This window comes from Nicotiana tomentosiformis, chromosome 4, assembly GCF_000390325.3.
Source record: "Nicotiana tomentosiformis chromosome 4, ASM39032v3, whole genome shotgun sequence".
NCBI classification, from domain to species: Eukaryota; Viridiplantae; Streptophyta; class Magnoliopsida; order Solanales; family Solanaceae; genus Nicotiana; species Nicotiana tomentosiformis.
The window spans coordinates 110,963,662-110,978,989 of NC_090815.1; the positions used below are offsets into that span (position 1 = coordinate 110,963,662).

Below are 15,328 nucleotides of genomic sequence, written 5' to 3' on the forward strand. Positions count from 1 at the left end.
ATCAACAGGGGCACTCCCGAGTTACCACCTCGTAGTCCCAAAAGTAAATATCTCACAATCTTTCTTCATACCACCCATGTGTATCAATAATTAGGGGGTCGGTACTAATATACTCAAAACGACCGGTCGGGTCGTTACACATCACATATGCCAAATGTAATTGAAGTAGGCCAAGTTTACCAAGACAATCAATCAATTGTTAGTGTAATAAAATACTATTCTGTCATAAATAAGTTTCAATTTAGGGTGAAAAGGTCTAGTACAAAAAGGTAGGAATATTTTATTTGTCAAATTCAAATTGTGTATAAGTTGTAGCTTTTATGTATATAAATTGTTTGAAATAATTTGTTGTGCATAAACAACCTCGTATTCTGTAGCTACAATTTGCATAATATTTATTTAATTATTTTTATTCTGTAGTTACTGCCTCGTATGTGTTGGGGACAATTGTACGTGGCACTTCAAGTCCACAAGCATAAATGAATCAACATTGTTCAAGGTTCAAAAATTCAACAACTTGCACACATGATCTTTGATGGACAACATATATATACAACACAAAGCTACTGCCATGGTAGTTGGCAGCGTGGTGATGCCAAAATATGTGGATCCTAAGACAATATACATACCAAAAGACATATAAACTGACATGTTGTCAGAACATGGTGTGAACTTAACATACAAGCAAGCTTGGAGAGCAAAGGAAAAGGCTTTGGAATTTTTGAGAGGTCAACCTACTGATTCTTACAGTCGCTTGCTGAGTTATTTGTATATTCTGGAGAAGACTTATCCGGGGTCGGTAGTAAAATTACAGAAGACTAAAGATGGCTATTTCTTGTATGCATTTGTTGCTCTTAGTACGTCCATCAAGGGTTGGGAGCATTGTAGGCCAGTTGTAGTAGTCGATGGAATATTCTTGAAATCGGCATATATGGGAATCATGCTAAAAACTAGCACAATAGATGCAACAGGTAATGTAGATTAATTATAAAAATATTATAATAAAGTTATTTCTGAGACTGTATTTTTTATATTTTCAAGTTTTATTACTGAAATTGAATTTATTTTTGGTACCTATGTGATAGGTAGCATATTACCACTAGCATACGCCATTGTTGATTCAGAAAATGACGCATCATGGAGGTGGTTTTTTGAGCAATTCAAACATGCATATGGTGAAAAACTAAATATGTTGTTATTTCGGACCGGAATGAGAGTATATTGAAGGCAACATCTACTGTTTATACCGGCATGCTACATTATGCTTGCATATGGCATATTTGGACAAATGTATGGTCGAAGTTCATGAAAGGTCATCTAAAGTTAAGCGAATTGTACTTTGCCACCGCACAATCATACACGCTTGATGAATTTAATGAAAGAATGTCAAAGATTGCTGAGATCGACACACCTGTTAAAGCATACCTATACGATATTGGCTATCACAGATGGTCTCGGGTACATGCTACGATGAACAAAACATGGACGATGCCATCAAACATTGTAGAGTCCTTGAATGCAGTAACCAAAGATGCAAGAGAGCTGCCCGTAGTTGAACTATTAGAGTACATGAGGACTCTTCTTGAACGTTGGACTAATGAAAAGTTATTGAATACAAATGGTACGTTCACTTACCTTGGGAGAAAATACAACAAAGAGTCGGAGGACAACAAGACATTATCGCAGAAGATGAGAGTAAGTTATGGGCAATAACATCAGATCATTTATTTCATCAAACTAAATATATATTGATAATTATAGATATGTTGTTGTATAATTGTAGTTATTTTGTCTTTTATCTGTTGCTGACAACTATTATATATTTGTAATGAAATTGTAGGTGAGGGCTTCAACAAATTACATCCATACTGTGATAGATGATGTGAAACGCTTCATTATTTGCCTTGAAAACAAGAGATGTAGTTGTGGACAATTCCATCTTGATGAACTTCCTTGTCCACATGCTTTGGCAGCTTTGAGGCATAGGAAAGAGTCTTATAAAAACTATTGTTCTCTTTATTATACGAGGGAGAGCCTTCTGTAGACTTATGAAATACCAGTAGACCCATTGCCTGATGAAAGCAAATAGAATGTGCTACAACATATAGAAGAAGAAGTTGTAACAAAAGATCTTGTAGGAATGTTCCCAAAAGGAAATAAGAATTGATATAGTATAAAGAATTTTTTTTATTGAGTACTGTTGATGATAATCTGTTCTTTAAGACATATTCAGTTATATTTGTTATGTTCTGAAGAATTATAGTTGTGGTATAATTGTGTTGCTAATTTGAATAAAGATTGTCTCCTATAATGAATGTTCGGTAAACAGATTTCAACTCTTAATGCAGTTGGTTTGTAGTTGTTTTGTTCAAAAACTGGATTTATTTATTAGTTTTAAGCTTTTCCTAACAACACTGATAAAATTGAATAGATTTTGTATTTTTGTATAGTAGTTGTAGACATAATTGTAGTTATGCTGTAAAAAAATTATATAGTACCAATATCGAGATCAAGTACTAACAACTTTCAACAAAAAAATATGCTATAAATGTTTTCTATTGTAAGTAGTATAATTCTAGACAAAATAACAAAACAAAAGGTAAAACAACTGTAGCACAAATCTGCTACAAATAAATCGTAGCTGAATTGTTCTTAATAAATAATTTTCCTACAACTCTAATACAATCCAGCTACAATTAAATACTTTCACTATAATTGTTTTTACTAAAAAGGGCAACTGATTCTTTTTATTTCGGACTCGTGTTTTCTCCTTCACAACTGGTGCACCTTTTCTTCTTGCTAATCTCCTAGTCACCTCACTTTCACTAATTGCACCAAGCTCTTACTTTTTCCTAGCACAATCCCAAAGAAGCGCTCCATAACGTTTATGGTGTTGATCAATATCAGAAAGGTCTTCCTTTGAAATCGAGAGTTGTCCAATGCTGACATATTCTGCAAATGCCGCCACGTATACACCACAGTCATTGTAATAAATAATAATGAAAAAGATTTAGCATTCAATGTAAAATACAATTGGTTAAATTGAAGGAAAAGCAGCACATACAGTGATCCCTCTTTTTGTTAGGGTATCTCACCGACCAACCACTGAATGTCAAGAGGGTAAGTAACACCTTTTTCAATGTATGCCTTTGTGTTCTTATAGTTGATGTCTGGGTACTTGCCATAGAAGTTGGTGCATATCAAGTAGAGGGGGATCATAATAGCAAACTTGTCGATAACAGATTCAACAAATTTGTGATTACGTGAACAGACCATAGAATCATAAATATATAGAACTCTATCGGTAAAGTCAAACAAAACCAACAACCAATGAAATTTCTCAACAATGTTTATGGGCATAATCACAAAATCAACTTTGTCTCATGCAACATTTGCAAGTAATCGGTACCCCAATATGTATTCTGATACGACGTCCTGGGGTTTGACAACAGCAAGTTTCCTATTGGCAGGAGTATTACTGTACCTCTCATAAATTTGTTCTATTCTAGTCTTGAACATACAGTCAGTGGTTGTAAACCGTGTTCTGTTTTCAGGACCATACTTTCATCAAGAACTCATATCCTTCCCTCCAAAACTAAACCGCAACTTTGTACATGCAACTTTTCAACCCCACACAGCGCATTGCCTCTAACATGCTAACTCGTGACACTACGAAAATTCCATAATAACCTCTGAACCTTGAGAAAATTGAACATCTTATCAACCGCGAACCTTTTATTTAACTCAATCCAGGAGAACATCACCACACACAATATAGCTTCTATAACTGTAGCAAACACCAACTCCAACCGTGGTCATAACCATGATGAATTCTTTGAAACTCATTAACACATATCCAAGCCATCATAACTGAATCCTTTTAACTCAGCCAAGCCACGCAGGTCACCAAAACCCAAGAGTATTGCCACGAAATACTTGTAGAGACTCACCACATCATAAGTACCCCAAAGAACTAATCGTATCCATTATTGTGCTGATCTAACCTACTACCAAGCTATCACATTTCTATTAGTTCCTTCCGAATTGCCATCAAGCCGGCACTTCTCCTTGTTAGAATACCACGATCCTCACCCAAAGCTCATCACAAGAGATCCTAGCATAAAACCACACCGCCTTAAGGCCCATAAGCTGATGTACTCCCTCTTAAGCACCCCAAACGTATCGCAACCTAGATATCCACTCTGAAGAGACCTTCTGTGAATCTGAAGTAGTTTCCTCCACCTTTCCGATACCGAAATGTAAAATCCATAATGGTATAGAAATATCGCGAGTCTCAATACCATCCAATGTAAACCTCAGATCCTAGCCATATACAAATACAGGAAATTCACAATTGCTACATGGAAATCTTGAATCCATTAGAACTTTCTCAAGAGTTATCCACTCTGCTAAAATCTCAATTGCACCGACCAAACGGGCCGAACGACCTGTGCCCCATTAGCACATCAACACCCAAAGAAGTGACTCCGCCTTAGCGCAACCGAGCAAATTTCTACCCCATGCGCACTACATCCATCACGAATAACAACTCAAATCATTCCATGATTTTCATATACCCATAAAGCGTAATATAACCCGTATCCAGAAATTTTCTTGCTAGAGTCATCCCCAAAACCAGCCTCTACAAGTCATAACTGATTCATAGTGTACCTCAAACCGAAATCAACACAACACATAACCATGCAATCAAAGCGTCGATAGTAGACTCCCCCACTTAGCTCAATGCCATATAATAGAACATCTGATAACTCACCATACCCATACTCTATTACTGCCATAATACCGTAGGGAGATTCAACTAAATCCTTCATAAGCTCACATAACACAAACCATATAGTACCTCAAATCATCTACCAAGCTCGCATACATCCACGTGATGGCCAGGTCGACTTTCTCAACCAAATTCAAATTCAGATCTCAACACATATACCCTGCTGATAGAAAAGAAACTCTCCACACAATATTATAAGGATCACAGCTCTGTAGATTACTCCGCAAGATATAATCCACATGCTTAGCCTTAAATTGGCATCTTGCTATACCCTTTTGCAGCCATGATTACTACGCCATCACTTAATCTTCCTGAGTCTGAACTCACAACAAGACATGAAAATCTACTTCGTTCCACAATTAATCAACATGAAAAATCTTTCAACACACTCATAACTCAAGACTATACGTCACATCAAGACATCAATCTATCACCCAATAGTCCTTTTTATATCTCAAGCAAACTATTTTCGTCACAATCAAACCATCTGAACACATTCCGCAGTCACATCATGTTCATCGCATAGCCATCCATCCACTCATCGAGTCATAAATTTCACTCATAGGGACACTACCAAACATATAAGTCCAAAAGAACGTACTCATACAACCAAAATCCCCGTGCTCAAGCTACAGTCAAACCCCGCCCTAAAGTCCTCTAGACTGGCCCATCATCAACACACCGAAATCATATCTCGCGCCTCATCCATAGAATCACAAGCCAACAATGCACAGCTGATACCGAGCGCTCACATGCGCACACAAATGCATGGAGAGAATTCAAAGAGTTATGTTTCAAGTGAATCAATGTCGTACGATAAGGAAAGAAAGATGGAAAATTTATCCTAAATGCCTTGTAGCCTCTCGAAGATAGGTATGGACGTCATCATACCGATCCGCAAGACTCTACTAGACACTTGCTCATGACTTATAGAACCTATGAACCTAGAGCTCTGATGCCAACTTGTCATGACCCAAAATCCATCTAGTCGTGATGACACCTAACCCAACCCATCAGGTAAGCCAATTAACAACTATCCAATTTAATGAGATTTAATAAGAAAAGAAATGATAATACAACTGCTTTTATACAAGAATTTCCCAAAGACTGGTAGTACAAATCATGAGCGTCTAAGATTTAGAGTTTACAAAGCTAGTATGAAATAAATACATCATCTGTCCGAATGTACATAAGCAGATTTTCATAAGTCTAGAGCTACCATAAACAAGAGGCAGTTGTGACTGAAATGCAGGTACGTCTTCAAATCTAGCTCCTGCCGTGCACAACAACATCAGCATCCAACATCTGTATGTAAGGTGCAGAAGTGTAGTATGAGTACAACCGACCCCATATACTCAATAAGTAACAAACTTAACCTTAGGTTGAAAGTAGTGACGAGCTGGGACAAGGGTCAGAGTCCAACTCTAATAACCAATAACATCTCATAACAACATAATTTAAAATAACACAAGTAATAACTCAATAAATAGATGCTCAGCTCGTATACAATTCCGGAAAATAAACATTTTCTTTTCAAGTATAACAGTTAAACTCAAATCTTTTGCCGAAATCACCGAAAATATGAGTAAGCTCGAAATCTGTGATTTTTTTCAAAAACCCTTCAACAGTAAATAAGATGTTGCATTTTCTGATAGCATGAGGAAAATACCTCTCTATGCCTATATATCAAGTATGCATGTCTGATGCAATGCAGCACAGTGATGACCTCGTGTACTCACACTTTCAGAGTACTCAATCTCACTGGCTCACATTTCCACTCATCACGCTCAATATTCAGCACACTTAGTCACTCGACATTGTATAGGGCAGATCCAGCCCAAACATAAACGACAACTCGCGCACAGTCATTTAGTACTGTATATGGCCAATCCAACCCATGGAAGATCCAATCCAAATATATATATATATATGATAACTGACATGCAGTCACTCAATATTGTACAGGGCCAATCCAGCCCAGGGAAGATCCATCCCTCAATATAAATAATTAGGCAAGATCCATGCCGAGGGCAAATCCATCCCTCAATATAAATAATTAGGCAAGATCCATGTCAAGGGAAGATCCATCCCTCGATATAATATCAACTGCGCTCACTGTGGGTATGTAGACTCCGGAGGGGCTCTTCAGCCCAAGCGCTATAATAAGCCAAATCCAGGCATAAATCAATAAAACATGTTACGGCGTGTATCCCGATCCCATAAATATCATTCACAATCAAGCCCTCGGCCATACTCAGTCATCATTCTCTCCACTCTATCGAGCTCACAATGTCATGAAACTAGTCCAAAATGATGATATGATGTATCAATAAATAGCAACAGAGACTGAGATATGATATGCAATGAATGAACATGACTAAGTACGAAATTACAATTTAAACATATAATTCGACAGCATAAATGACCTCAGTGGGTCCCAATTATATCAGCATTTGCCTAAGCATGATTTCTAACATGAGTCACAACTCTATTTCTCTAACATATGAAGAATACATGAAAAATACAAGTCAATTGGCTACGCAGCTCTACGGAATCGATCGAGTCTCAATTTCAACGGTGCATGCCCACACGCCCGTCACCTAGCATATGCGTCACCTCCAAACAAATCACATAACATGTATAATCGTTCATACCCTCAGCTCCAAGTTTAGAAGTGTTACTTACCTCGAACAAGTCAAATCAAATATCGAGCAAGCCAAACGATGCTATAAAAATGCCATCTCGCGCGTACCGACCTCCGAACGGCTCAAAACTAGCTAAAAGCAACTCGAATACATCAGATAATGCCAAAGGAAACAAACCCAATCGATAAAGGTCGAATCTTTAATCAAAAGCCAAAAATCAGCCCAATAGTCCAACTCGGGCCCGTGCCTCGGAGCTCGACGAAACTTATAAAATCCGACAACCCATTCAATTACGAGTCCAACCATACTAGTTTCACTCAAATCTGACTCCGAATCAATATTCAAAACTCAAAAACTCACTCTATGGAACTTTAGGCAAAAAAAATCCAAATTTGCTCTTTTGAAATTATCAATCAAATGCCAAAAACGAAGATGGAATCACAAAATATAATCAAAACCGAGTGAAAAATACTTACCCTAATCCATATGGTGAAAATCCTCACCAAAATCGCCCAAATCCAGCTCCAAAACCATGTAAGAAAAAGTTACTAAATTCTGGAATAAGTAAAAAAAATGCAGCAGTTATTATAGCTCGATTCAAATTCAAGATGTCCCCAAAACTCACATTTGATAATCCTAACATAATCCTTACGAGATTACACCCAAGATAGCCTTTTGAATCACCCAATTTGGCCTTAAAATAAGGGAGAATAATGTTTTGAAGTTTTAAAGGAAATCTGAAAATTTAAGAGACAAAAATGACATTTAATTACTTTACACCAGAAAATCAGCAACAAAAGAATTTTCGTTTTAGCACCCAAAACTCATTCGGAACCTCCCATACACAAACCATATATGTATTTCAATCATAAAATACGCTACGAACCTGTTCGAAAATTCAAAATACCGAAATGAGGTCATCTTGACCCGATATTGACCATGGTCAAACTCCAAATTCATAACTTAACTTGTTTCTCAACCAATGATCCAAAACACACCCGAGCCCCTCGGGACCCCATTTAATCATACAACCAAGTTCTAAAATACGATACAAACTTATTAGAAGTTTCAATAACATCAAACAACATAAAAATCACGAATCGCACCTCAAATCAAACTTAATGAACTTTTGAACTTTTAACTTCCAAAACTCATGCCGAACAATATCAAATCAACTCGGAATGAACTCAAATTTTGCACACAAGTTTCAAATGATATAACGAAACTATTGCAACTCCCGTAACCAAAATTCGAACCCGATATCACCAAAGTTAACTTTCGGTCAAACTTATAAATATTCCAAAACTCCAAATTACCAACTTTCGCAAATTAACGTTAGAACCTTCAAGAAACATCCAAATGCAAATCTGGGCATACGCCCAAGTCCAAAATCACCATATGGACCTAACAGAATCATCAAAACTCCGATCCGGAGAGTCAAACTTGGTCAACTCTTCCAACTTAAAGCTTTCTAGTTGAGAATTGTTCTTCCAAATCAACTTCGGATCACCTGAAAATGAAAACCGACGATTCACACAAGTCATAATACATCATATGAAACTACTCAAGACTTTAAACAGCTGAACGAAATACAAATACATAAAACGACCGATCGGATTGTTACAAAACTCCCTCAACCCAAAGTTCAACCTCTCACCCTTTATCTCTGCTATAAAAAAAATGAGAACCGGATGCTTTCAATTCATACTTCATGAGAAGGTGAATTGCCTGATTTTGGATACATATTTTGGGCATGTAAAGAAAGTGCCCAAAACATGTCTTCTTAAATAACTTTAACCCATTTTCAGATAATAACACCTTGATTTGGGCAGGAACAACAGGGTCGGATAATGTCTAGAACCTAGTGATGTCATAATCAAAATCACGTGGTGCAAAAAATGTTCGATTCAGCACCAAAAAAAATAATAAGTTAATAAAACATGTTTAAAGACCAAAAAACAAAATAATGACAATTATACTACACTTTAGCTATAACTAGAAAGACATTAATACATTGCATACAAATAAGTTGCAAAATTAGTAAACATATATAACAACTGAACTACATTGAAACTACACATGCACTAACAAATTTATGTTTAGAGTAATAAAGTAGAAACTAACAACTAGACATAATATATACAATTTGTTTACAAAAAATGAAACTAACATTTACAAATAGAGCAAAAAATAACCAATAAAATTAACTAAATCATGTAGTACATTCCCTAACAAAATTATTTCAAATAATAAATGACAAATCTATAATTTCCGAAAAAATATAAAAAAGTTGATAACCAACAACAAATATACACAATGTAGATAAAATTTTTACAAATACAGAAAAACAAAAAATAGGTATAGTCATGAGAATGAAAACATATTTTGTAACTAAAAAAAAAGCAAAAATTATAAGAACTACAATTTTACTTTCTCTAATGACTGTTGGGGTATATTTTTAGGAGATTTTTGAACCTTCTTCCTTTTTGAAGGTTTGATAGTAGGAGAAACTTTGATTTTTTTTTGCCGGTTTCAGGATAACTTCTTCTTCGACGAAATCATCACCACAAGCAATTTCTTTGCCCTTCCGCTGTACTGATTTAGCAGATGTCGAAGCTTCACCAGCATCCCTGTCATGCTTGAGTTTTGTTCGCGCTTCTGCCCTAGCTTCACGAGGGAAAAGCTTGGACTTTGTCTCTGATTTTGCATATCTCGATTTCACTATTTTTTTGGGTGAATCATGTGAGAAAACACCCAAATCAATAGTAGAAATATCATAAATATTAGCTTTTTTTAGGGCTATTCTTCGGAAATCCTTTCTTCTTCATCGTAAGGGAAGAAAAATTTGAAGCAGATACTAATTTCGTAGGATTTTGAGAGAGAAATTAGAAAGTTTGAAAGAGATATTATAAAAAAAATTTGAACAAAATGGAAGAGAGCGTTAATGGAGGGAGAGAGTATCAGAATCGTGAGGGGTATGGACAGAGAAACGTGGGAGGAGTGGGTTATGTACGTTAGCGATATTATAGGAGTTAATTGATATCTCATTTAATTCCTAAAATGTATATAATTAGTAAATTATATATGCCTATGTAATTAAATTGAAACTTGAGTAGGGAGAATAATAAGATTTCAAATAATGTATAGGAAGGCAAAAATCCTAACAAAAAATTATGTTGTATGTCCTTTCCCAAAACATATTTCACATGAAGGAGAGGAAAGAGTATTTCATGGTACCTTTATCATCATTTAGGAATTTATCCTTTCCTTCGTCTTCCATAGAATCTTTTGAAGTATACGTATGAGATATGACACATGTTAATGTAATTATTATTTGATTTATGCTTTGGCTTTGACCAAGTAATTTTTTGAAATGAAACTAAGTAGGCGTTTGGACATAAAAATTGTGCTTAAAAAAAATAATATTTGGAGTTAAGTTGAAAATGTTATTTGAAATTTAAAAGTATGTTTGAATATGCATTTCACTTGAAAAGTGATAAAAATTGCTTTTTCAAACTTGAAATTCATCTTCAAAACGATTTTCAAAAATTCAGTCAAGTTTAATTTTCTTTTTTATATGTCCAAACGGCTCCTAATTCTCAAACACATCTCCTAGGAGCATGAATTGTGGGAAGTAGATTAGGGCCCATGCCTTTCTAAGTAGTCCATCAAAACTTTAGCCCAAAAGAATCTGGTACATGGACTAAACAATTCATTTCTATTTTCAGAGTAACTAACTGCATTTGAGCATTCAGTAATTTTTTGAAGAATTAACCCAAATAGTCGCTCACCCTACCACTTAATCTAAAAATAGCCGGTAAATGTATAATATATGCATAATTTATGTATTATATATATATATATATATATATATATATACTTATGTATAATCAATGTATAATCTATATATATGGCTAAAAAAAGTAAACAATTAATATGGCCGGCTATTTGTCTAAAAATCCCTAATTTTTTCCAAATTTTGGTACACTGACCATAAGGTTCTTGCCAATGACGTAGCAGCCCCATCTCGAATGAATGTGCAAAAAAGTTAAGATTACATAATTTAGAGGTGCAACAACTTTAGTCACATATTAACGAGGGGACGCATTACAAAAATTAACAAACACGTAAAGAAACTGGAAATAGAAATCTCATGCGGGCCATCCTATTTTCTAGACAAAATGTGAATGATACTGTATACGGTCGAAAGAGATTTCAGCCTTGATATGTCCGGTATAGTTCGAAAGGTGGCGTATCGAAGTAAAATTCCGAAGGGGGGCACGAACTAACCTCGAACCCGGGGAGGCCGGTCCGTGTCGAGATCGATATCATTATCAAACTCGAACAAGAATCGAACCATGACGTGGGTGGATCTATCGTGTTGATAATCCAAAAACCAACCTACATTGATCTGGAATCAATTCGAGGGCTCGAACCAGGATCGGGCTCGAACCAAGATCACAAGTTCGAGCCGAAATCAAGCTCGAACCAAAATCGAGGATTCTAAGCAAGGTCGAGCTCACAGACAAAAGCCGTTGCAATCCCACTAGAGGGAATCTTGACAGAAATTATGAAAAAGCTGATTTATCATGGGTCTCCCACTGAATGTTTATTTTATTATGCTTGGAGCCGAATCCCTCCACTATAAAAGCGCTCGATTATCATTTCTGTAAAAGGACATCTTTTCTCTGAGATTTAGATTATAATGAAAGTATTATTTCCTCTGCAAGAAAGAGTGGTTATTCCAGTTTTCTTAGATTGATTCTATTTGTTCAATCCCAAGGTTCACTGTTCTTGATTGCCTTGTTTAGATACATTATCTACAATCTATATTCACATTTTATTCATCCTTGCATTTTGTATTAAGTTGCACCACATATCTTCGGAACTGCGTATAAATTCAACTCTATCCATTTTTCGGGTAAACAGTTTGGCGCCCACCGTGGGGCCGAGGATAACAGTGGTCACTTATTTCCGAAAACATCTTCAATTCAGGGTCAGCTACGAATGGCCACCGATCAAATAGCTTCACCGACCGATTACGAAATCGGCCTTCAAGATGAAACCAACAACTTGGCACCACCCGAGTCTTGGATCGAAGTACCCGAGATTCGAGCCGAAGTACCACTGGATGTCAATTCACAAATTGCTTTGGAAGCGAACCAGCGTTCCGAACCGGAAAGAAGCATTCAGGGCGGTGCTCGATCCGTAGCCCAAGACACCTAAAGCCCAGGGGAAGTCGGGGTAAGCTTACGTATGATATTCGATATGTTACAAGCCCAGCAAGTAGCGATAGCTCAGCTACAGAGCCAAACTCGTGCACAGAGCAGGCCGGTTTTCAATCCACTTCGAGAAATCACCCCCAGAACAGAGCCTGCCATAGTGAAATCTAACGAGCAAGAATCGGGGACTACTCCCGGAATCACTAAATTTCTCGAAGAACTCACAAAACGAGTCGAAACCAACGACAAGAGGGTGAAAACGTACAATGCCAGGGTCGACCAAATCCCAGGGGCTCTACCAATGATAAAAGGGCTTGATTCAAAAAAATTCATACAAAAGCCTTTTTCGTCGAGTGCGGCACCTAAGCCAATCCCTAAAATATTCCGTATGCCCAAAATTTCCAAATATAGTTGTACGACCGATCCCAACGAACATGTCACCTCTTACACATGTGCCATAAAAGGCAACGATTTGGAAGACGATGAGATCGAATCCGTGCTGTTGAAAAAGTTCGGGGAGACCCTCTCGAAAGGAGCTATGATCTGGTACCACAATTTACCACCGAATTCCATCGATTCTTTTGCCATGTTAGCAGATTCATTCGTAAAAGCACATGCTGGTGCCGTAAAGGTTGCAACGAGAAAATTAGACCTCTTCAAAGTAAAGCAAAGAGAGGGAGAAATGCTGAGGGAATTCGTATCCCGATTTCAAATGGAACACATGGAATTACCCCCGGTCGCAGATGACTGGGCCGTACAAGCTTTCACCCAAGGGTTGAACGAGCTAAGTTCGACAGCATCACATCGGCTGAAACAAAATTCGATCGAGTATCCAGAGGTAACTTGGGAAGATGTGCAACACCGATATCAATCAAAAATTAGGGTCGAGGATGATCAGTCGGGGGCCCAGTACGGACCTGTTCATCAGAACAAGTCAGTTATTAATCAAAAATAGATCGACAGAGAACAAAAATCGAACAGAGACCGATATCGACCGTATGTCGCAGATCGGGTAAACAACGGTTCAGCACGCAACGTAGTTCGGAACAATCAAAGAATTGATCGTGGACAAAATTCTCGAGGGCTTATGAGTAAGAGCGGTTTCGATAAATATGCCGAGTCTATAGAAGCACCTCGATTATCAGAATATAACTTCAGGGTGGGTGCATCCGCTCTCGTATCGGCCATCGGACACATCAAAGATACTAAATGGCCTCGACCAATGCAGACCGATCCTGCCCGAAGAAATCCTAATCAAACGTGCGTATATCATGGTACCCATGGCCACAGAACGGAAGATTGCAAGCAACTAAGAGAGGAAATAGCTCGCCTATTTAACAAAGGGCACCTTCGGGAGTTTCTGAGTGATAGGGCAAAGAGCCATTTTAGAAGTAAGGATTTCAGCAAGCAAAACGAGCAAGAAGAACCACAACACGTCATCCACATGATCATCGGCGGCATTGATACCCCCGGGGACCAATGCTTAAATGCACTAAAACATCGATGGTGAGGGAAAAGCGATCTCGGACTCAAGATTACGCACACATGGGGACTATGTCCTTTGGTGATAAAGATGCAGAGGGGGTCATCCAACCTCACAACGATGCGCTGGTAATATCCGTACTCATAAATAAAACTAAAATTAAGCGTGTGTTAATCGACCCAGGTAGCTCGGCCAACATCATCCGATTGAAGGTAGTGGAGCAGCTCGGCCTACAGGATCAGATCGTACCTGTAACTCTGGTCCTAAACGGGTTCAATATGGCATGCGAAACCACCAAAGGGGAGATAGACTTACCAATAAACGTGGCCGGAACCGTCCAGGAAACAAAGTTTCACGTAATCGAAGGCGATATGAGGTATAACGCCCTTTTCGAAAGGCCATGGATCCACAACATGAGAGCTGTGCCTTCGACCCTACACCAGGTCCTCAAATTTCCGACGTCGGGAGGTGTCAAAAAGGTATACGGAGAACAACCAGCCGCGAAAGAAATGTTCGCCGTCGACGAGGCTAAACCAGTATCCTCACTTTTGCCGATAAAAGGATCAGGCCCGGAAGGAGAACGGGACACCAAATAGCAATCACAGACATCGGCTTCAACCTAGCCAGACAACCAGAAAATCGAAGAGGATGGAGACCAAATGGTCCCTTGATCTTTCGTAATTCCCGATGACTCCGACGCCACAAAATCGACAATCGAGGATCTAGAGCAAGTCATATTAATCGAGCACCGGCCCGAGCGAAAGGTATACTTGGGAACGGGGTTAAGCCCTGAACTCAGGAAGAAACTCGTTCAATTTCTTATCGATAACATCGATTGTTTTGCCTGGTCCCATTTAGCTATAGCAGGGATCTCGCCGGACATAACGACGCATCAGCTAAGTTTGGACCCCAGGTTCAGACTGGTGAAGCAAAAAAGAAGACCCCAGTCTGATAGAAAGAACGCGTTCATAAAGGACGAGGTAACCAAACTTCTCAAAGTAGGGTCCATTCGGGAGGTAAAATATCCCGAATGGTTAGCCAACGTAGTTATAGTCCCTAAAAAAGGGGACAAACTTAGAAGGTGCGTAGACTATAAGGATTTGAACAAAGCATGCCCCAAAGATTCCTTTCTGTTGCCCAATATCGATCGCATGATCGATGCCACGGCCGGCCACGAGATCCTCAC

General features: G+C 38.0%; 1 protein-coding gene across 1 annotated transcript; it reads left to right on the top strand.

The window, feature by feature from the left end:
• Positions 1 to 649: 649 nt before the first annotated feature.
• Positions 650 to 2,044, top strand: LOC138910342 (uncharacterized). The gene is made up of 4 exons (XM_070201572.1): positions 650 to 971; positions 1,086 to 1,216; positions 1,303 to 1,695; positions 1,841 to 2,044. Exons 1-4 carry the CDS (start codon positions 650 to 652, stop codon positions 2,042 to 2,044), a joined length of 1,050 nt encoding a protein of 349 aa, XP_070057673.1.
• Positions 2,045 to 15,328: the final 13,284 nt, after the last annotated feature.

Coding starts and splice junctions, on each gene's coding strand:
- LOC138910342 (XM_070201572.1), top strand. CDS start 650: ATGTTGTCAGAACATGGTGTGAACTTAACATACAAGCAAGCTTGGAGA. Junction 972..1,085: donor TAGCACAATAGATGCAACAG/GTAATGTAGATT, acceptor CCTATGTGATAG/GTAGCATATTACCACTAGCA. Junction 1,696..1,840: donor CATTATCGCAGAAGATGAGA/GTAAGTTATGGG, acceptor ATGAAATTGTAG/GTGAGGGCTTCAACAAATTA.